Source organism: Osmerus mordax, chromosome 13 (assembly GCF_038355195.1).
Source record: "Osmerus mordax isolate fOsmMor3 chromosome 13, fOsmMor3.pri, whole genome shotgun sequence".
Lineage (NCBI taxonomy): Eukaryota > Metazoa > Chordata > Actinopteri > Osmeriformes > Osmeridae > Osmerus > Osmerus mordax.
In genome coordinates, this window is record NC_090062.1 from 3,396,736 (window position 1) to 3,419,647 (window position 22,912).

The following is a 22,912-nucleotide window of genomic DNA, read 5'->3' on the forward strand; positions in this document are numbered from 1 at the left end:
GAGGTTGTGGAACACCTGCCTGAGGGTGAGCTTCCTCCCTGCCTTCTCCAGCACCACCCGCTCCGCCTCCGTCTTGTAGGTGGTCTGGATGAAGTTGAGCAGGTGCTTCTGGGACATGCAGGCCGCTGCGTGAATGTGAGTGTCCACCTGGGGGGGGGGGGAGGGGGCCAGAGCTGGACCCGTCAGGACACATCCTCTTCAAAGAGACTATTTGAACTTGTGAAAAGCTCTTAACGGTCGGATGTACCGACCTTCCTGACGTTGTAGAAGTCTCTGTGTGGCACGCTCTTTAGCTCCTTCAGCTCTGCCATCTCATTCAGCATCTCGTGCAGGTAGAACTTTGATCCCAGGAAGTTCAGCCGTCTGTGACAGTAAGTCTTCCTGAAGAACATAGTACACAGAAAGAGATTCATATGTAAAAAAAAAACAAAAAACAAAAACAAAGATCACAAAATATAACTAGAGAGGATACAATTTCTGGGGAAATTGTAGGGTGTGCTTGCTTGCGTCGGTTGCACAGGGGTCTGTATATTTTATATAAAAATGCATCGGGCCTACTTATTATTTATAAAGATTACATAGATTTAAAAGCATCTTTTTTTTGCTGCTCATTTACAACTCAAAATACGAGTGAAGTTTAGAATGAAATATGATGTCTTCTCATTTCCCCTGCAAGAGGCAGCTGACAGGCTGAATCAAAACGAATACATTTGGCAGACCGGTGTACAAATGGACCTAATCTCTATGATTTAAACGTCATTTTAAGTTTTTCTCTTCTCATGATATTTTCAGGCATTTAGCCTACTCATATTGCATTCATTCATGAATAAACAACCCCTTTGAAGATTATTCTACGACTTTACCCGGCAGTAGAAGATGGAATCGCAATTCAAACGGTACCATCTGCTAACTGAAAATATGCCCCCCAAAACGTAAATAAGCTTGACATTTATTTAGTGGAAAATTGCTCATTCATAAAAAGCTCACTGGTAGCGATCATTGTCAGTAACAACGCAAAATGCGATATAGCCCTGTGTTGAGAAGCTGCCCCGGTAAATTGTACTACTACGGTACAGTACTAGGCTACTGCTGTGTTCGTCTTGGTAGCGATTGCGTTGGTTGAATTGGATTTAACGTTCCGTTGTACGGTTTAGGCTGAAATTAATTATTTTCATGAACAGATTGACAACGTTTAGGCTGTGGCAATGAAGTTCAGGTTAGTAGTTAGATAGACTTTTGATTTAAGTAAGGGGAGTGCCGAACATTTTCTGTCGCCGTTTGACTTCCTAAACAGCTGTGTACTGTAGCTAGATGTTTTTGTAGTGTGTCTCGCGTAAGCTACAGCGTTGCAGTGAGCTACACTGGTTTGAAACCACAGGTAATGGTAATTTCACCAACAAATCGTTTTCTAATGTCAGAATAAATCCTACAACGAAAATGTATATGTGAGGAATGTTTATTTTAACGATTGAAAACAGATAACGCTACATCATAGACCACTGTAGTATGTGTTGCCCGGGAAACACAGGCTAATGTCATGATGCTAATACTTCAGTGAAATAGTAGACTACTGTTTCCGAAAGTAGATGTACTTCCTTAATAATATCAGCTTATATTGTACATTACACATCACAATTGTGTGTCATATCACAAAGTAAAATGAGTAAATAGTTATCACCCTGGCCTCTTTTCTTGTGGCGTTTCTGCAGCTGCCTTGCAGTTAAGCTATAGTTAGCCTAGCTATCCCCCAAGTTAACAGATGCTAAACGAATGTTCTGGCAAAGGTAGTCACGCGTGTTTTCGTGACGTTAGTGACGCAGTGACGTTAGTAACGTCAGTGACTGTGGCTAGCAAATTAGCCACCGTTAGCTTCACTTTTCGCCACAAAAACCTAATTTAAGCTTAAACCATGCAACGGAACGTAAATTCCAATAGAAGCAACTCAATCGCTACCAAGACGAAACTTTTGACACCTACGTTGTCTATGTAGGCCAAGTATTTACTGAGTTTTAGGGGGGCAAAAAGAAATAAAAATAAAAATAATAATAATAATAATAATATATATGTGAGAGAACAAAGGTTGTGCTCTCGCCGAAGGCTTGAGCACACCCAATAATATATATGTGAGAGAACAAAGGTTGTGCTCTCGCCGAAGGCTTGAGCACACCCAAATAGAAAGCAAAGTAAAGGGCTGAATACCCTTGTAGAATCTATCAGCAAGCATTCTGACAGGACTGTCACCTAGAACTGAGTTCAGAGTAGGGGATTAAAAGGTCACTTACGTGGGCCCATCGACAATCATGGCCAGGACATGGCTGAGGTCGATGGAGAAGGTCTCCAGGTCGGGGTAGGGCAGGCTGCGAGGTCTGTTCTCACGGAGGGCCTCAGCGCTGTCGTACACGTACACGATCCCATCCTTCATCTTCAGCTCATAGCTCAGGTTTTCCGGGAGGTTCTCCATGCTATAGGGGTCCTCCCCCTCTCTGGGACAGTGGCACACATCTGTAACCGCAGCACGTCTGACATTACTTCTGGGAAGATGAACACACTGGTTTTTCTTCTTCAAATGCCTTATGAAAGAGGGCTAGTCAGTCAAGTTACTTCACTACAGGAAGTTGGAAACACGTGATTCCCTGCCGCTGGTTGACTTCCTGTGGGAGGTCCCGTACCTGGCCGCACCTCATCCTCCTCTCTCCACTTCTCGTTCTCGGCGTTGCGGAGGAACTGGGCGGTGGTTCGGCAGAAGCGGTGGTAGGCCAGCCTGGAGTACTTCTCCCTGATGACCAGAGCTTTCAGCAAGCTCTTGGATGCTTGCTCATAGTCCTCCACTGTGATCTAGGGAGAGACCAAACTCATCACTCTCCAGGCTACAGTTACAGATATAGATCCTCTGGCAGTCACCTGGGAGCTGGAAATCAGGTCAAAACACTTTGCCCTCACATGAGAAGCACTGACTCAGCACTCACAGCCTTGGGCCTGTGTATATCATGCTGCGGGACATTAGAAGGGTGTCATGGTGGCATGTGACCTGAAGACTCACCCCGGCACAGTAGTCCCCACTAATGGTGACCCTCTGGTACTCAGGGCAGCACTCTGGGAAGGAGGAGCAGGTGGAGGAGGGAGAGAGGAAGGGGGTCGCCACCGCCCGCGTCCACTCAGCACTCACAGGGATCTGCATGGACTGGGAGCGGATCATCTTCAGGCTCTTCTTCCTAGGACGGAAATTAGACACGGCGAAGTATCAGCACTTGACAGGAGACTGTTTGTACGTGTTATAAAAGCTCTGAGTCCCAGATATTGGCTGTGTTTGGTTCCCACGTCTATGTTATCGTTCAGGAGCTAAAAGGAACAAGGATGATGCATCTCGTGTTTTGAAATGTGTTCTCAAGCCCCCTCTAACCCCCCCCCCCCCAAGAAACAGATGATCTGTATAATCTAATGTCCTGTGTGTTCAGAGTCGCACCTCTTGGTGCTCTCCTCGGACTGCTGCTCTGCCAGCTCCTTCAGCAGCTCCCTCTCCTGGGCCTGGTGCAGGCTGATGGGACAGTCCTCGGGCACGGTGAACATGGACAGGGCATCCTTGGTGTCCTCCTCATTCAGGGCCGAGGCGTACACCTTCTCAGCCAGCAGACGCACCTCCTCGTCCACCTCGCTCAAGGTGATCTTCGGGAACTGCCTCGGCATGTCTGCGCGGGAACAGAAACCGTTCAAAGCAACCGTTTCTTCATCGCTCCGACACCGCTGACGAAACAAGCCATCAAGACTGTCACAGCCCTTTTTACTAGTCTCTTGCCTGCATTCAGCCATTCTCCTTTATGGACACTGTAAATAAAGAAAATAACCGCCTCGGTGTATTCATGACAGCAGTTGTTGTGCTTTATACTTTACTGCCCATATCAATGCTCAGGACTAAAATAGCACGTAGAGAGCCATCTGTGTTTCCATGGCCTAACTCTCCTGGCTGTTTGTGTGAGAGCCACCAAGGCGTGAAGTTCACCCCTCCACTGTCCCATTTAGCCACGCGTCCCTCTCTCTGCAGATCGAGTGTCGGAATTGAAGGGGGTCTTTGTTTATTCCCCCTCTCTGTGACATGGAACCCAATCTGCCTCAGTACGAGGTCAGTGGTGAGATTCTGGGAGCCTGGATGGGAAGGCCCCTGGTGTCATCGCTGACTGGCGCCTGCCAATGTTCCATTCTGAGAAGGCCTTCTAGGAGGCCTGCCATTCACGACACGACTCTGGAACACTGTAAATTCCTCCCCCCCCCCGCCCCCTCCTGGTCAACGGCTGTGTGCGTTGATTCTGCTCCACTCTCTCCACACACAGAGAGACAACAGAGCACTTTATAACAACCGGGGGGGGGGGGGGGGGCTGTCTGATAGTTGATTGGCTCTCTGCAAACCAAGCAGCATTGATCCAGAGATGGATTTTTGATGAATAATTTATCGACGCAGCGGAATACGATGATTGCATTTGCCTAACTCTCCAGATCATTAAAGTGCACACACGCAGGCAAACCAAATACCATTTTGTTCTGCTGATTCATTCGTTGTGAATCCCTGTCACAGACAATATCATCCAGCCCACCCACATTTAGGACCACCATGCTCATCTCTCTGGCACGGGCTGAACTATCATGCAGTCCCTCAATCAGTGCAGTTAGCTTTGCCGTATGGTCCACAGACCCCCTCCCCCTCTTCCATCAGCCATCCAGGTGGCTCCTGCAGTCTTTTCCCCTGCAGACCTGCAGCTCGTCTCTACTCCCCAGGCTGCAGCCCTCATCCATCCCCCTCCGCCCCCCGCTCAGGCTTACCTTGGGGGCTGCTCACAGCCATGGTCTCCTCTCCCCCTTTTCTCAGTCTCGCCTTTAGCTACACGCTACACAACTCTGTAGACTGGCTGGTCGGTGGCTGGCTGACTAACTGCGAGGCTGGTTATGTTGCCTGTCTATGTAAGTGGCTGGCTGGCTAAACGTCTGGCTGCTCTGTGGGGCAGATCCGGTCGTCCTCTGAGCCTGCGGTGGCACACAGCCGGGGGTTTGTTTTCTTGAGTGTGGCTTTCTCTCTATTTTAGGAGGCCGATGGCACCGTGTCGACAGAGCCACTAATCCTGGGGATATGTCACAACTGGCTGTCAACAAAGACAGAGTCCCGGGAGAAGCCGTTGTTGGCATCGGAGCAAACACACACACACACACACACACACCTCGCTCTTCTTGCCACCTCTGAGACTAATCACCAGCATGCAGCCGGTGTGGGCAGTTTACACAAATGATGGTAAACATCACCCAGGTCGGTGGACTGCTGCCAGCCAGCAGTCCACCTGCATCAAGTCCTACCTCGCGTCATGGAAACAAACAGCAAGAATGAACTGCGTGACCTTGGTTCAGAGGTAGACAGTGGTGATACAGATGAAAATAGCCAATACTGTAATCCTGCTGTTGGCCATGTTCTTGAATCGTACATGACTCATCAGACAGGTGATAAGCCTGAGAAACAGACCCGTCCTACTTTCTACAGTTATCCTACTGGCTGACAACAAAGAAACAGTGACACCCAATCCATTACCCTCTGGATTACATTGAGCACACAACACATTTGCTTGGAAAGGACATACCCTGAACAGGGGGATTGAAACTGTAGAAGACGCCGAGTCAGTACTCTGGCTCTACTGTTTACAGTCAACAGTCCTGCCAGAGTTTCTATCTAAACTACCAAAGTCAAAATGCACACACATGCACACATACATTCACAACGCGTACTCTAGAGTGCTAAAACACTGCACGCTGTTAGGCGAAGGTGTCCTCTACCTGTTCAAGGGGATGTGTCGACTTCCTGGTGCCCAGATATGAGGAGAGGTTTGAGCTCCGTGTGTCTCTCTGTCCTAGCTCGTCCTTTCTCCCAGAGGGAACAAGCCCTGCAGCTCTGATTACCGTCCTCACACACTGACTGTAGATCCGGCTGTGACGCACACATCTACCTGTCCCTCTGCTCACAGTCAGAGGCACCGCACACACACACACGCACGCACACACGCGCATACGCGCACACCCGGGTCGACACATTCCCACACACAGACACACTTGGGTCAAAGGCACGACAACGGGCTGTGGCTATTTTTACGTGCCATGTTGAGGTTGACTGGTCAAATGATTTATTAATCCCACGGTAAGGGCAGCCATGCCTGTGGGAGCGAGGGTATTGTATCGCCTGTGTCCTGCTCCAGCTGGATTCAGATGGAGATGCCGGTTGTCCCGCATCCCAGCGGACTCACGGCCTATTGATCTGGACATCTGGGCGAGGGAGCATTACATCAGACGGCCGAGGGATTTCTGCTGCTGTGCTATTAAAGGCATTATGGGAGATTAATGTGGGCATCGCTCCACCGACGAGCCTAATGGTTTTCTCTCTTGCACTGATGTGCTTTTAATAGGGGGGTGGGGAATGTGTCAAACTGTGGCTCAGCGGTTTTATCTTGTACTCTCTGGGCTCTCTCAGAAGCCAACCTGCTGTCTCGGAACCCGGGTTCCCAGAATATCTGCTCTACTGGAGTGTCAGTTGCTAATAAGAATAATAATGAAAATACGTTTACAGAAAAAGCTATCCGTATTGCTCTGTTGAAGAGTATGGCAATCTGAAAGAGTGGGAGACTGAGAAAAAGAGAGAGTTGGCAGAGGGAGAGAGAGAAAGGATGGGAAAGAGAGGTCTTACCCTTGCCCAGGCATGGACTGGACTCCTGCTTTGTTAGAGGGCTGTCTTCCTCACTCATCTTTCGGAGCGTGTGGGCCTTGAGGGTGGAGGAGAGGACAGCTGAGCAAATGAAAACTATGCAGTCATGCCTGGACGCAAAACACCTCTTCCTGTAGCCGTTGTATGTCTGGAACAACCACAGGATCGTTTTACGACTGATAGAATCCCCCCTTAACAGATGGGGCTCTTGATGAACACAAACGACATACTGCGCAAGTCATTCATCACGTTTATTTGGAGCCTGTGTCACGACAAGATGTCGGAAAATCAGTCAGAACGACCAAAAGCCGGCTAGCAAATTCCACATGTAAGATATCATCAACAGAGACAGGAAACCCAACTGTATCATTCCACGTTACTTTGGTGTGTTTTTGGAATGCCGAATCTCACTCACCTTCTCTCCCTGTGTCTCTCTGTGTTGTCCCTGTGTCCCAGTCCCACTCTCCAGTCAGTCTGAGGACGTGAACACTGGGAAGGTTTCCTCAGGGTAAAGCCTCAGTACATATCCAACTGCTGTAGTGGTCAGGAGATAACTCACTGCCTTCCAGTGCTGCAGACGACCATCCTTAACCCCGTCACTGCCGCTGTCCGAGGTACCACGGTTGGTAGAAGGCAACCACCCTCTCCAGCTCTGTCAGGATGCACACATGGTTTCAGGTGCTGAACGGGATGATGTTGAAGACACGTTGTTCTTTTCTGCTTGGTGTGCTTTGTGAGCGCATCAACTTCACTTCAGATCCTTATACACGTAATAAACAACGAAAAACTATCTGTCTGAGACAGACCGGGACATGTTGAACATTTATAATGTGTATCTTCACACGACAAGCACACTATTTGGTATCATGTTACGGTTCTGTTTTGGTTTGGCCAGCTGTTCATGCATGCTCTCTGTCTGCAGGAGAGACAGATCGCCCCCATGTGGACTCTTACGTGTACAGGCTGCCACGGAGAAGCATGAGTATGTCACATAAAAGATGAAAGTAATACAACCAACTTGCATGTCGAGCCAGATACAGTAACTGTTTCTATACGTCATATTACAGCGCCTTACCCGTGCAACGCCAGCAGGAAAGCAGGATTAGTGGGACATCACTGTAGCACAGTGTGAGACTCACCAGGCACCCTGAGAGGACACCATTCACACCTTCCCTTTCACCACAGGAGTCCCCAGAGAGACCGGCTTCACCTCGGAGCACGTCATCTCCCAGCACTAATCCTCCCATAGACCAGCTTAGGTCATCGGGACAGGCTGGAGGTGGATGAGACTCTGGTCTCTCTTGTGGACTGGTGTTACTCTGTGACTCAAAGCAAGCCCTATATCACCCTGGTCACTCCCTGTCACCCTGGTCACTCCCTGTTCCAGCTACTCCCCTCTGGCAGAAGGCTGCGGTCCATCAGGACCAAAACTACTGGCCTCTTCAACAAGGCCAAGGACTCCCATTGACATTCATTCACTTATTTAACTATTATAAGTCCATCTAACGGCAATTACAGTATGCACAAGCCACCTTACCTCAGTATCCGTTGACCACTCACGCTGCTCATTCTTATTCTTATATATATTTTATTTTATATTTAAATTGTTGTATTCTTAGATTGTTTAGTTCTTAGAAATAGTTAAACTTTTGTACTTTTACTTAATTTAAGATTTGTGTATGTTTAGTGTTTTGCACCTCCCTGCCACAGTAAATTCGCTGTTTGTATAACATACATGGCGAATAAACCAAATTCTGATTCTCATTCTATAGACAGAAAGCAGGGTTGAATGGATGGATTTGGACTTTTCCCGGCGCCACTCCTCCTCCTGCCCTCTAGTGTCCACAGTGCAGTGTGTAGTTCGGGCAGTCATTGCGGGTCAGAGGCTTGAATGAAGTTCCTCTCTGAACAGCATGGAAAAACCGCATCAACACCCAAATGAACCCTGGGAAAGGCGGATGTGTCTGGTAAGATAGCACTGTGTCCACAAACATGAGAATGAGATCTCATCCCTCCATCTTCACTGAGTCCCGGACATGTTCGGCTTTCCTAACAGCCTGAGGACATGGAGATTATATCACACTATTACACTACTAATCCATTGATTACATTCATTTGGATTATTGAAGTAGACCTTGGCAATGTGCCTTATGTCTTATTAAATCTCATGTTCGAGGCCTCTAGGAGGGCGATGGGGGATAGAGATAATGACCCTCTGTTGACTTTGTGGTCATTGTCCGTTTCAGCCTTTAACAGTTTTTACTTCTACCGAGTTGAACACGCCATCGTCTTCTTGACCCATTAGGTGGCAGGTTATTTTAAAGACTGGTTAGGGACTGGACACAAGTCACTGTTTTGTTGAACCAAGGTAAATTTGACAACTCTTTTATATTTTATGACTCAAGGAACCACCAGGTTATTTGGTGGTATCTTCTATGACCTGTTCATGCACATCTTTGTTTGGTTAACTTAAGAAAATGTCAGCTTTGAAGACGGAGGTGATGAAGAAGACGGTTGTACTTTTTACATGTGCTGCTGTTAGCTCTTCCTACTCTGTGGTGCGGTGTTGTAGAAATGTGAAACACATTCAAAGTCCATCTATCACCAACAGTCTAACCATACCCTGGAAGCAGGCGGATGGATTACCGATGTGTGCAAGTCTGGATAAGGAAGGAGCCTGGGTTCTCCTGTGTTGAAGTTGTCAACAGAATGTGCAACCGCACACGTTTCCCTCAGTGAGACAGTCTGCATATGGTGCTCCAATTCACTTTTCATTTGGCCAAGGTTGTCCCATAGCTTTCTTATTTTTCTGACCAGTTGGGTTTATGGACTGTGTCGGGCCAATGCACAGTGTGGAAACAGTGAGCCATAATCACACATGTACTATTCATTGCCACTAGATGGCAGTAAAGGCCATACAATGTTGTTCACCCTATCTGGCAAACTTCCTTGCTGTGCATGCCTTCTCCTCATACCATCACACACAATCATCTGCATCTCTATCCCGTTGGCGCCTATCCCTGACCTTTACACTGACCCAGTGAGAACCATAACCCCAGGTCAGCCCAGAGGAATTACTAATGACCATGTTTTGAACAGGGCAGGAAGGAGGTGCAATGGCCTCTTCATGAACCAGAAATTCATCTGCATCTCGAACCAGTCAAACGGAGAAGCACTGCAGAACACTTCAATTGCCTCGGCATTAAAATGATTCAAACTGATTTGGTGGTCAAGCAAACCAAACTAGGTAGGCTATGGAGCCAGCCACAGACAGTTATTGTAAACCCTTAAACGTTTACTTTAGAAATTGCCTGTGGAAGAGTCAACTTTATTGAAAACAAATTATGCTTCGCTCACTGGCATTTCTTTTTAAGAGTTCGAGCTGGGCCAGAGTCTGCAATTTAACAACTGTTTGTAACTTAATGGTCATATTTAATAAACAGTCCTAATCTTTTACAGGCTTTAATTCCTATAACATGTACAGAGTGACTGTAACCATGTTGTTTTGTGGTTTTTCCTGTGGCTGATTGATAGCAATGACAAACTGCTGTGGTTATGTGAGTGCTTTAGCATGGAAAGCTGTGTCAAAGCCATGCTGGTAATGAGTACCAGATGTCTTCTAAAGGACCTGGATATGAGATTAAATAATCAAACCCTTAGCTTTACGTGTCCTCTATCAAGAGTTTATGTCGGTCTTGAACCAAAGATTTTGAATAGGTCTTGGCCCCTCAGTTCAAACTGACAATGCCTGGCCATCAAATCCACATCAGGCATCGACTCACCTTCACAAGTGTTGCTTCAGGTCTGTGCAATTCCGGCTTCTCATACCTGTGACACACTCAGCTCAGAGTTGTGCAGCACAGGGTCTGTGATAGAGACAGTGATAATCAAAGAGAAAGTGAAGAGAGCGGTCAGCAACTTGGCATCGAAAGCTGTTTTCCTGTCTATCTGTACAAGCATCTGCTGGGAGGCTGCAAGTCTGTGTGCCTGTGTCAGCTTGAGCAGACTTCTTTGCTGGGGTTGCTTTTATGATGCTCCGTGTGTGCCTTTCAGGAATGTTGGACCCCCCCACCACCCCCACACCACTACCACACATACCTCCTCCTCCTCCCATCTCCTCTCATCCTAGATGGGTCCTGATGTCCTTCTAGTCTACCAGTAAGGGTTGATGAAGATCAGGCTGGAGCCCTCCAAGCGTCATGGTCTCCTCGTCTCTGCTGCAGCCATGCAGTGGCGTGTAGAGAGCCAGCAAATATGCTCTGTACAGGGGAGGAATGCGCCTGGCACATTGCATTGTCTGCCCTTTGGGGTGGCGGGGGGGGGGGGGGGGGGGGTGGGGTGGGGGTAACAGGGGCTGGTAGGGGGAGGAGGTTGGGGGGGGTGAGTCTAATGAGAGCCTGCAATCAGTTAACTCAGACCAGGTGTTGTGTGTGTCTCCCTGGAGCTGGGCAGACAATGGAGTGCCACTTTCATTTTGATCCAGTCACTTCCTGTGGAACAGAGGAGGTCTGGACAGTTTTTTCATATGCAAAATGTTTATTGTATGACAATGTTAATTGCTTTGACACCAATAAAATAGACCACATTTACAAATATATTATACCATATAGCTATAAAAAACAGTTCTCCTATTACCACAGTTTGACACAATAATATCCATGATGCGAAAGAATAGTGGAAACAACAAGTAGCTATAATGCCCTTACTTTTTCTTCTAGTATAAAAATAGTTTTTTTTAATCTCCATAAGTATTTGAATGTAACCTCTATATAATATTTAAATAGATATCTTGTTTGAACATATATACACATATACTGGCAATAAAAAATATATAGATTGCACAAAAATATTCAAGTATAGTTTAATCCATTGTGGACTGGCACAGACATATCATCAAATTTAAAGCATTTTCCCTCATACAGTGTCCAAAAACAGCTTCATTGCATCATTAAGTCCATCTCTTTGTTTGGCATTGTGAGTCAGAGGTCTTTTGCTGCTCATTTAGATGACTTGAAGTCCAAATGGAAAAGTGCGGACTAGTATATATTTATATATGTATATATACACATGGCATGGTGTGGTTAAATCTTTTAATCCTTCGAGAGTAACTAAAGTCTTTGACTTGCAGAAGAGGCATGTATAGTGGGCATGTCCCAGTCTGTTTTAGGCAGGGCAGAATCACCCCCCTCTTCCAGCCAGTGGGGTCTCCACTCAACCAGATATGAGCCCTGTTCCTATCACAGCACCGGGCAGACAGAGACACACAGCGGAGGAGCATCCTCTGAGGCTACAGTCTCTCTGTGGTGCCATCCAGTGCCTGTAGACCAGCTGCTGTTGTTTTCACGCTGCGCATCGCTGACGGCGCCTCTTCCCCGGAGCCTCCTCCTCTTCGACCGACTCTCAGGGAGAAGCTCTGCAGCGCTGCTGTTCTCAGTTTCGCTCTCACACAGAACCCCACCCCACCCCCCACCCCACCCCCAGTCCCCTCGCGTCTGGAAAAGAACGTTCTGGAGGACTCTTGGCAGGAGTCTGAGGCACGTGGAGAATCGTAGCGCGGGCAGGACAGACGGAGATAGAGAGAGAGAGAGAGAGAGAGAGAGGAGACTCAGCCCTCACTCTTCCTCCTCCTCTCTCCTCCCCCCTCCCTCTCTCCCTCCCCACACCCCCCCACCCCCTCCACCCCCCCCCACGACCCGGCTAGTCCGGCTCAGGTCCGTCGGAGGAGAGCCTCCAGCTTGTGCTCCCGCGAGGTGCTGCTCCACGTGGGCCTTAGCCTGCCTCCCTCCAGCCTCAACGTGGCCCGGCGCTGGGGCAGGGAGCGGCGTCTGCGCCCGTAGCCATTGGGGCTGATCTTGTCCATGGGGGCGCTGCCGATGTTCAGCTTGTTGTTGAGCTGGTGCAGGCGGTGAGCCAGGTCGTGGACCGTGCAGGTACCCAGGGAGCAGCCTGGCCTCCTGTACTGGTTGACGGAGTTCTTGGACCGCTTGGTTCTGACGCTGAAGTCAGTGCTGGAGGAGAGGGAGAGGAGGGAGAGAACATTAATCCACGGTCTGCATTCCTGAATCGGACGCTCTTGGCAGACCGAGTCCCAGATGAGCTTGTTTACTTTAATGTGCCTGTGTTTGACAAGACCTATTCATTCGAAATGTCCCTGCTTTGGCGACGACGAAATGAGAGCATCAGCGAGTTTTGTGGTATTATACACAAGATTGTGTGGTATGCGGTTTGTACCTGGAATGTGGGGTCAGCGTGTCCCTGAAGTCCTCCGGTCTGACAAACTGCCCGGACTCTGCTCTCCTCTCAGAGACGCTGTTGAGATCCCTTCTCAATCTGCTCTGCATCCACACACTTAACCTGAGGGCAGGGGAAGGAATCTCATTAGCACAGAGCAGACATCCTGTAAAGTCACACAGCATGCTGGATCTCATAGTCACACACCTGCCAATCATTAGAAGAATTAAGAGTGCTCATCTGATCGCCCACCTTTTTTTCAACTCGGGGCTCATTTCAAATTCCACGCTGTGTGCGACTGTGGCCAGCAGACAGCTACAGAGGAAGGACTGAAAGATCAGTTTCATTTTGTCTCCTGCCTGGAGAAAAGTGGGGAAAAAAACACTTGTTAGTTCCAGTATTTACTTATTAAAAATGGATGACTTACTTAGTTAGCCCCTGTCCTTCCCTGCAAGCAAGCCCCCCCCCCCACCTCTGCCCTCTGCTAACTAACCAACCATGATCTTGCTTACACAAGGGTCCAAAAGCCAAGTTATTTGCACTTATCATTCATTTATTTAAAAAGTCATACTGAGGTCAGATGTTGTGAGGTTAAGTAAACTCACAACCAATGCTTCAGTCCCCTAGCTAGTGAAAAGAATGATACAGTCTATCAATGATGCAATTTAAAGCTCCATTAGGCAAAGTCAATGCCATTCCTAAACAGATCAAATCAATACAAATAAAAGGACTGGTTAATGATTAGCAAGGGTTTTAAACAGGGCCAGTTCTGTCTAATGTATTTTACACACAGGGACCATCTACCCCCCCGAGCCCACAATAAGCACTGAACTCCTTATATAACAAGACAGATAACCTGCCCCTGTCTGCCGTACTTGAGCCCTGACCTCAAAAAGCATGGATAAAGCCCTCTACAGGAAACATCTCCAACTTGAAAACAATCTCTGAAATCCTGAATGAAATGAATGAAAGAAAACATACCTGAAATCCTTGAATCATTCACTTGGATGAGTAAGCTGTTCGCAGAGAGAGCTTGGAGTGAGTATTCCACAGGCTTGTTGAAGTTGCTGTTGGTGCTGAAAGGCAGCTGTGACACTGGGCTAATAGTCTGTACACGCCAGACGGGAGCCTTTATACTAGAGGTGGGAGGGGCCCGTCTCCCCTCTCCTTGCCTCCACCCACCCCTCACCGTCTAGCGCTTTCTGACTAATGGAATAGCAAAACAAAAATTGATTAAACGAAAGGGTAATGTTTGCTCAAGAGATTCCAGGCATCTGTCAAAAATATGTAAAAATGTATCTCCTTTGCTGCTTAATTTGTTGTATGTTTTGCATGAAGTAATGACACAATGGTACAACATCTGCCCATGTAAGGGAGGTCAAAACCGATTTTACTCACTATTTGCTTATTTTTGCTCATTTTCAAGGAAATATAAAAACGCTGTGGGTTGAGTCCACAAAGGTAAATAACAGACAATGCTTTTTCTTTTTGTATTTGGGGAATTAAGCATGTCTGAGAACACTTCAAAAATTAAGTTTAGCATGCCCAGTTAGAGGATCTTCACTTTGGTCCCCTTCTCATTCCAGCCCAAATGTAGGATTGTGGTCACAAAGCCCATACAATGATGGGACTGAACAGAAGTGTTGTATCAGCAGGAGAGAACGCCGGTTAGTGGGTTTAAGATATGATAAGACAGGAACATTCAGTTATTGATTGATACCGTAACCATGCCAGTAACCACAGTTTGGTCCATATATCTGTTTAAAACAAAGGGTAAAACTACTTACTTGCATACTTTTTGAACAACTGTTTGTATAAAAGTTTTGCAACTATCTCAAAGAAATCTGCTTACATTTTCCTTAGCATATCAATGTTTAACAATCTTCAAAAATGTTATAGGCTGACGAAAGAATACATTGAATATGAAAGTTAATTTAGAAATCCATAAATAATCTGGGAGGAAAAAGCTTCAATAGAAGAGCCCACGAGTCATTGCCTCAAATGTCCAGTTTCCCCCGAGCAGCCTCAGTAACACATGACAGTGCTCAACTTCAAGTCCAAACCAAAGTACTCTGAGTTACTCTAAACGTCTCTTAGGGTTAGCTCAACCTAATAAGCGCACAATGCATCTCATATATTATTTATGTAGCACAAAACATGTGCGGACAAAACGAACGTCTACGTCAGAGCAGGTCAGAGGAGGCAGATGTTGATTACAAGCCCCAGGGGGCAGATGTCTGCCCAAGATGCCATCAGGATTAGCACGGGGCAACAGTTTTTGTTTTTCACACCAGCAGACCAAGCAGCTGACCCCATATCTGGTAGGCTCTCTGGACCTGGGAACTGTGTTGAGATGTGCACATGCAAAGACCTAGTCTCTAAACAGAAGGACACGTGAAAAAAGATTCACTCCTGGTGTAAGATGTATTTGTGACCCTCACTGTCATGCCTGTCAAGGATTGTGAATAAGAGTTGTTTGTGACAATGTGAGGTTTTCTCACAAAGCTCAGGATATGTCTTAGACAACTGATAAGCAGCGCTATGTATGTGCTGAGCAGAGGATATCTGTGTCAGATTATTCTTTTTTGCAGTCTCATACAGCTGTATCTTTCCAGAAAAAGGAAATACTGTATCTGTTAGTCATTAAGTTGTTCTTTCTTACCTCAGTCTTTGATTGATATTCTCTGACTCCAACATTCTATTCATATCTCACCTGCCTCTAGGGTCTCATGGTGTCACACCATGACACAGTAAATACATAAATGTGAAACACGTGTGTTGTAAACCAGCAAATATTTTGTAAGCATTTTGTAATGATAATTGCCTCCGGCATACACGTAATCCCCAAACTTGACAGTAATTTTATCCTAATATGGGAGACCAGGAGATTGCGCAATCAATGACAGCATCCTGCTGTTGTTTGCTGGCCTGCTCCTTATATAGCAATTATCTGCTGGCTTCCAATGGAGCAAGTGTCATTGGCATTAAGAGTGACACAGGGCCAGTCGGAGCAGTGGTATGCCAGGGCACACAGGTAAGGGAAAGTTGGAGGTGAGCGTCATGGACGAACGGGTGGACACATGCCCAGAGACGAAACAACATGGAAATGCTCTTCAGAGCTGTCTTGCTGTTTTGATTTACCTGGAAACAGCCTGCTGTTTGCACCTGTGTTGTCACTCATGTTGAGATTCATGTTCTTTTCTGCTCTTTGTTTCCAGGGGTTGAAAACATGATTGTTCTGACTGAGTGAGTGGCCAATTGTTGTGATTACTGACCAGGAGTGAGCTCTCAACACAGATATCAAAGACTTTATCAAAGAGTTGTCTGACGCACACCCTGACTCTCCTTTAACCTTTCATTTTCTAATCTGGCTCAGAGATTTGTCCAGGCAGTGGAAGGCTACATTGCAACATGATTGCCTTGCCTATCAAAATGTTACACTATTATTCAGTCAGTATGTTATGAGTGATTGAATTGAAAATAGCAAGAAAATAGGCGAAGGTAAAGCCTCTCTAAATACTATCAGGTGCCTTTAAAAAAAGTTATCATGAAAATAATCATGAACCTGGAAATAGTCCAAATTCTGTCTCACAGCCCTTGTTACCCCAAACTTGCCCACAGTGAAGACTTCACACATGATCACTTTGTTTATCTTGGCCTTTTTTAATTGATTTATTATTCAGTTTTGTTATTTACAGAAAGAAAACAGAGAAAAAGAGAGATTCGTTATTGAAATTTGTAGAATTGTTGTGAAAAATGTAGTTCTTGCTTCGATCATGCAATTGAAAGATGCACACACGTTTAATATGAAAGATGCACACACGTTTAATATGAATGCAGATTGTTAATATGATGGTATTCCGTGATCGGACCAGATTAATAGTTGTTTTTACGGTGTGTTAGGGTCAGGGTGTGACCCGTTTGCATTGCCCACAAATCTATTTGTATACTACGCGGCCCACGCCCATGGATGTCGCTGACTCTTGCACGCAGGCGCAGTGGCATATCTTCTGTCAAACATGGCTGTGCTTATGAAGAAAGAAAAATGCTGAATAGTGTTGGTAAATTTCGGAAAAAGCAGCAAACATGGCTAGATTGGCTGATTATTTGATTGTCGTGGGATATGATCAGGAAAAAGCTGGTGAGTTTTTTTACGGGGCGGGTGAACACGAACGCTGGAATGAACCTAAATGCTGGGATTTATTCAGGCCGTTAGTGTTGATAATGCCAGGCAGTCATATACCAGCCATATCTGAGATTAGGATTGAGAACACTGTTGCGTCTCATTGTTTTGGATTTTATTGTTGGTGTAATTCACATACTAGGAGCAGCTCACAAAGGTATTTTGTTAGTTAATTATGCCATTCAAAAATCTCAAATGCATCTGGAAGTGGAACTTTCATGGATTTAGGGAATGTGTCATATCCTGTCCCACATTGCTAGGTATTTCGCAGAACGCTGTCAAAACTATCAATCGAATCGTATCCAACACGAGCTGAAAGCGAGAATCATACATTTCCAAATCTATTTTTCCAGTCTTTTCATAGGTGTAGTCTTGTATTTTTGTCATTGTTCCATTGATTATCTTGGAATATTTGCAACGATTTTGGTACAGTCTGCACAGATCTGAGATTGTAGCCTAGGTGTTGCAATAATTAAATGTTGTGTTATTAATACAATGCCTTATTTGTTTCGCAAACTTGGATTGTTTATTTTGTTTCTGCCGGGCAACAACTTGATCCAACTTTCCCAGTTGATGGGCGTAGCTCCAATGCGAGGGAACTGGGAAGGGAATACTTCCTCGAGTTTGTAGCTTCGATGTCTGATTAACCCACTCAATGCCAACGACTCTTTGCTCACGTACAGTTATGATACATTGTCATCAAAAGTGCATAGGCCGAATACATCTCATCATGTTCAGGTAGATTTGTGGAACGCAAGTGCCCGTGGTTTATTCATTACATTTTCACTGAGCAGTGTGACTTTAAGCAGGCTATGCATTAATCTACCCTTCTTTGAGTGATTGCATGCCAGATTATTGAAGTTTTGGATTCCACTATTATAAACTTGTTTAGGGCCAGTGAGTCCAGGTGGAGAGAAGCACAGAAATACATGTGAACGTGTATGACACTTGTATGACTGTTGAAGGAATGTTGTTCACCCTTAAGGGAGTTCAGAGTCCCAATGTGCATGGGCATCTCTCCAGGCATCTGTGTCAGAGACAAGTCCAGCTGAATCCTCTCTGTCACTCGGGCCAGCAAGTCACAAGAATAGGTAAACAGTGTCCCCCATCATCCACACACATCCAAGCGCCAACGCACAAATGACTTTTTTGTGCAGTAGGAACAAAATGTTCCTGGCATCAGCGGGTCTGGAGAGATCCAGATGCCTATCCTCCCTACAAAAGGAGACTTGAGATTTCTCTTAGCCCTGGTCGGAGATGGAAGGATGATGAATGGACACAAACGAGAGACAGAAAGCAAGGGAAAAGGAAGAGGATCTGCTTGGTCATCTGTGACATTCGAATGACGCCAACTTGAGCTATCCACAGGTATAGTTACTAACTACCATTTCAGCTCAACCCGGAGCTCTCCAGCGAGCTTTTATTGCTGCAGTCCTTCCACAATCTGTGGTATGATGTGCTGATGATGCACATAGCTTGCTGCTGTGTGGGTCTGGTTCACTGCATACTGTACAGTAGGTGGCTGAGGGCCTGAGTGGGAACCACAGCCCTGTTCTCACAGTGGCAGCACTGGAAATCCTCTTGAGGACTGATACACAGAACATACAAAATGAAAGCGAAAACAGATGACTGAGAACCAAGGTTCATTTGCACGAGGCTTCCTTGAGAGGAAATGTGTGTAGTGCCCTTAGCTGGTGATAGGAGAGGTACTTCGAAGTCCAGAAGACTAATGCTGTCTAGGCAGCAGATGTTCTCCTTGCCACGTTTGCTTGTAAAAAAAACTAGGCCTGGGATATCAGTAGAGGTCAAGACCATCTCGGCCTCACGGAGGGTCCCCAGGGTTGACCCAATTCCTCTAGATTACCACAGAGCCCGGGAAAGTTATTTTGAAGCACGTCATCTGTTGTGGACTAGGCCCATGGTTGACCTACTGTCTAAGGCTATTCATACAGTATTGTTTCTAGTCTACGTGACTGACACTGCTAAAACAAAAAGTACAAATGACTTTTGTAGGCTAGTTCACAAGACCTTGTAGACCTTCCATGCATGCTATAGAATGGCATGAAAGGGATTCAGCTGATTAAGGAGCGATTGAATTGCTGCTTGATTCATGTGAATGATGAGAGGAGCAGTCGGTAGAGTTGATAAGGGAACATTTTTTTTGGACTTCTGTAGGACTTAACTTCCCCGCACACAAGTCCTATTTGATCCACAAACCTTTGGTTTAGGAGGTATAGTGTGCTGCAGGATTGAGCTGGAATGCACAAAGCAGCCACTGTTGGATGCAATCTTATAGCCTGAGCAGTTTGTCTTTCTCCTAACTAAGGAATACTGTTTCCCCTTACTGGCGTAGAGCTGTTGTAAAAGCTCTCGGGCTTGCTGCACGCCATAAATCGTAATTTGCGAAGTAAAACTGAGGAATTCACCCTGCTGTCTGCCTGGCTCCTACTGTCAGCTTATGAGACAGTGCTCATCACCTTCCTCTATGTGAGAGAAGAACGTCAAGGATGGCTCTCTGTTTCTGAAGCTGTTATGGATCCAGCCTGAGTTTATGGGTGACATTCCGCCCTGCTATCTAGGCCGATGAGACCCACTTTAGGAAAGGGCTCATGTAACGTCACACTAACCTGCACGCACGAAAAAAACGCCTGAGGTTGTTCCTCATAGCGAGCGAGAACAAAATCGCTTCCATATGCAGATTCCCAACGGCTGGGTGATGCTGCTGTGTTTCATATTAGCCATGCGTCTCAGGTGCTCAGTGCATGCAAGGGTTCAATCTGGGCCCAGGTAGTTTCTGTATTGGGCTCTACTGTGACATGACTCAACAGATTACTCTAGACTTGGCTCAGCAATGCCTTGAATACCTTGAAGTGTTTGGCTCCGGATTGCTGTCGCTTGGTGACTAATGCTTGGTTGTGCAAGTGTAGTATTGGGAATTAAGGTTCAGGTTTTTTTCATGTCCCCAAACTGCACAAGCACATATTTCAGCGATTAGTGGTGGAAAAGGTGAGTGTTTTAGATTTATCATAAAGTAGATAACACTCTTGAATAGCCTTTGTAATGTGATTTTGCAAGGAATGGGTGTGCACGTAATTTGCAATGAGGGAATTACTTTAGCAAACAACAACAGTCTGATGGGCTAATCTTCTTGGCAGCATAGATTCTTTATGTTTTTAAAGCAGGTGAAACAAGGACTGTCATTTTTACTGTGTTGACTGCACCAAGTGAGGAATTTACAGGATTGTTTTTACTAGGTTGGTGTAGGTTTGATGATGACTGGCAGCAACACACGTGCCTGCTAGCTCCTACCCTCCCCTCCCCTCCCCCTTCTCCTCTCGGCCCTATACCAGAAGCTATAACATAAGGTACATCTAAGGGTGTTTCTTATTCTGTAAGAGTAATGAATCTGATCATTGAATCTGAGTTGTCCGAATGGGGGGAAGCCCCCTAACCTCTACCAAACCCTACCCCCCCCCCCCCCACCACCACCACCACCAAACACACACACACACACACACACACACACTGCTAATGCCCAGATAAAGTAATCAGTAGACTATAGCCCAACTCACCACTGCAAAATCTATGTCAGACCAGAGAAAAGCTTGAGATAATCTGAGATTAGACTACTCATCTCAAGATTACACCTGCTCATCCTTTGTTAAAAGTCAAGTCCTGTTGGATCCTGTTGGAGTCCTGGAGAATGTGCATCATGGACCATAGCTTTGAGCCGTATAGTAAATGACTGTAATCTTGTTTTAGTTTATCAGTCTTAAAGTATTTTTTGGTACTTTCATATGAGGACTTTTCTTGTCATTCTTTGTCAGTGTTGTTGATAAATAACATACTAAGACCTTCATAGCTGTGTTATTTGTTAATAGTAACTTAATAGAGTGTGTTGGTTTACCTTCAGTCTCAGAAGTTAAGATAAAGTTTACATGAGGGAGAAAAGTTGGCTGTATGAGAATCACCTCTAGTGGCTTTTTTATGACTCCTGACCACAAAATTATGTCTCGGTTTAATTGTAGTCTACACAGTAATGACTTGGAAAAATCCTGTCCTTACAACATTGATAATTTTCTGTCTAAGTGTTCCCTCAACACCAGTGTAGTCAAAAGTTTTCAGTGTATCTTTCCCTGAGGCTACTCCTGTTGTGGTCAAAATGTACAAGATGGCAGACGGTGGAATGTTTTCTCTGTTATTGAACTTCAGGGATTTGTAGACTTCTCCATTGATAGGCTGCTGGCTGCTTTGCAGCTTCCCGTTTAGGTTTTGGCTTTGTGATGAGCGGCATCCTGACCACAATGGAGGGGGGCTTCCTTCCTCTCAGGGAGAGAGGGAGCAGGCTGGAGGATGTGCCCAGGGTAACTCCACTACTACAAGTAGGCCTACTAGCAAAGGATGATCTTTCTCCATTTAGACAACCACAAACCAGAGCACACATTCCCCTCGTTCCTGTGCAAATTTCAGCGTGAATCTTAGTGTCCATGTTAATTTGACTACTATTTAACTATTTAAATAGCCTTGAACTCTGCTGTTACCTGAGTTCTAAGATGCAGAAAACATTGAAACGTTTGGAAGCATCAGTATCCCCAGTGCCTGCAGCATGATGAACAAATGGGGAAGTCAATAATGTCTGTGCAAAGTAGTCCGTCTGTTGTTTCATGGTCGACCTTCGGCACAAATTCCTTTGACCCGTATCATTGTGCCGTTTTATTTCCCTTTAGAGCTGTTGTCTCTGACGTGGCCTTTAAGGGAAGCCTTTCCTTCCAAATATTTTTCAAATTCTGTGGCTGCCTTCAAAAGATGGAATGCTTCCTGTGATTTAATCTTGGTGACATCATTAGTTTGCTAATCTCTTGATAGCCTTTGCCATGCAAAGGATGGCATATTCTTTTTGCATACGATCTTTGGACATTCCGTCCATCCAGGTTGTAGGATGGAAGCAGTGGTGGAAAGATGTGGGGGGGGGGCTGATGACTCGCATGACACAGATGGCATTTACAGTAGCTTTTTACTAGCTGTGTGGGTTAGCAGGGATGTGGGGAATTTTTATCTGCCACATCTTGTGGTGGAGTGGAGAGTCAGCAGTCCTGCCAACCTGTGTGGAGCAGCTGGCTTGTACACCTGTCATCCCTCTGGTCCAGATCCAGGTGGGGGGGGGTGGAGCTGACGTCCGCCGGCTGGTTGAGCCTGTTTGCTAGGCCGGCTCTTACGTAGTAACGGCACAATGCGGGCCTCGTTCTGTTGATTTATGGAACGGCTCTGCTCCACGACAAAGGCCAGGAAGATAGATGGCCCATTTTTCCAAGAGAAGAAACATCTGCACTAATCAAGGAAGACTAACAACCTATGTGTGACTTATTTTGGAAACCAAATCATTCAAATGTGAAATCACCTTCCCGGAGTATTCTGTCTTGAGTTGTACTTTGCTAGTTTTTTTATGACGCAAGTGAACATAAATATTTGCTCATCCCATTCTCGGCACACATTTGTCCACGGTTCCAAATTCGCTCAACAGTCAATTCATGGTGTCCTTTTCGTACGTAACTATGCCCTGGGTTTTAGCTGCCGCAGACAGATGGTGTGTCTGCCGCTCTGATAGACTGTCCTGAACAAGTAACGAGTAAACACACAGAAGACTCTGATAAAATAACTATCTTGTTAAGGTCATTACTCCACAACATGAATGCACACCTAGCTCCTTAGACCCTGAAATAGCATTGTCCATAGGCTAGTCCACATTTGTTTGCAGCCGCACGAGAAAGTGG

General features: G+C 46.0%; 3 protein-coding genes across 9 annotated transcripts in view; 1 reads left to right on the forward strand and 2 right to left on the reverse strand.

Annotated features, from left to right (window-relative positions):
* Window positions 1–7,437, reverse strand: part of ampd3a (adenosine monophosphate deaminase 3a) — an 11,625-nt gene extending 4,188 nt beyond the window's left edge. Inside the window, exons 1-8 of one of the 2 annotated variants that reach the window (XM_067248939.1) lie at window positions 7,143–7,437; window positions 6,710–6,785; window positions 3,464–3,686; window positions 3,041–3,212; window positions 2,670–2,835; window positions 2,283–2,502; window positions 252–381; window positions 1–147 (exon numbers count right to left, since the gene is read on the reverse strand). The exon at window positions 1–147 is cut by the window's left edge and continues 48 nt beyond it. In XM_067248939.1, the coding sequence (XP_067105040.1) occupies window positions 1–147; window positions 252–381; window positions 2,283–2,502; window positions 2,670–2,835; window positions 3,041–3,212; window positions 3,464–3,686; window positions 6,710–6,767 (1,116 nt within the window). In that variant the 5' untranslated portion in view covers window positions 6,768–6,785; window positions 7,143–7,437. Of the gene's footprint in view, window positions 148–251; window positions 382–2,282; window positions 2,503–2,669; window positions 2,836–3,040; window positions 3,213–3,463; window positions 3,687–5,808; window positions 5,911–6,709; window positions 6,786–7,142 lie in introns of those variants that run through there. The other variant, XM_067248940.1, reaches the window with a different exon arrangement.
* A 4,979-nt stretch (window positions 7,438–12,416) lies between these two features.
* Window positions 12,417–15,031, reverse strand: adma (adrenomedullin a). 3 transcript variants are annotated; one of them, XM_067249225.1, is made up of 5 exons: window positions 14,746–15,031; window positions 13,940–14,164; window positions 13,211–13,317; window positions 12,959–13,081; window positions 12,417–12,735 (listed from the first exon to the last, which is right to left on the reverse strand). In XM_067249225.1, exons 2-5 carry the CDS (start codon window positions 13,955–13,957, stop codon window positions 12,435–12,437), a joined length of 549 nt encoding a protein of 182 aa, XP_067105326.1. In that variant the 5' UTR covers window positions 13,958–14,164; window positions 14,746–15,031; the 3' UTR covers window positions 12,417–12,434. The 3 variants fall into 3 exon arrangements, with proteins under 3 accessions (XP_067105326.1, XP_067105325.1, XP_067105324.1); XM_067249224.1 differs by having other exon boundaries at window positions 14,357–15,031; XM_067249223.1 differs by having other exon boundaries at window positions 13,940–15,031.
* A 1,943-nt stretch (window positions 15,032–16,974) lies between these two features.
* Window positions 16,975–22,912, forward strand: part of sbf2 (SET binding factor 2) — a 77,944-nt gene continuing 72,006 nt past the window's right edge. For all 4 annotated transcript variants that reach the window (XM_067248659.1, XM_067248661.1, XM_067248660.1 and 1 more), the window contains exon 1: window positions 16,975–17,099. In XM_067248659.1, coding sequence (XP_067104760.1) covers window positions 17,045–17,099 — 55 coding nt within the window. In that variant the 5' untranslated portion in view covers window positions 16,975–17,044. The remainder of the gene's footprint in view (window positions 17,100–22,912) is intronic.

Coding starts and splice junctions, on each gene's coding strand:
- adma (XM_067249225.1), bottom strand. Junction 13,082..13,210: donor AGCCCCGAGTTGAAAAAAAG/GTGGGCGATCAG, acceptor CCCTGCCCTCAG/GTTAAGTGTGTGGATGCAGA. Junction 12,736..12,958: donor ACGCTGACCCCACATTCCAG/GTACAAACCGCA, acceptor CCTCTCCTCCAG/CACTGACTTCAGCGTCAGAA.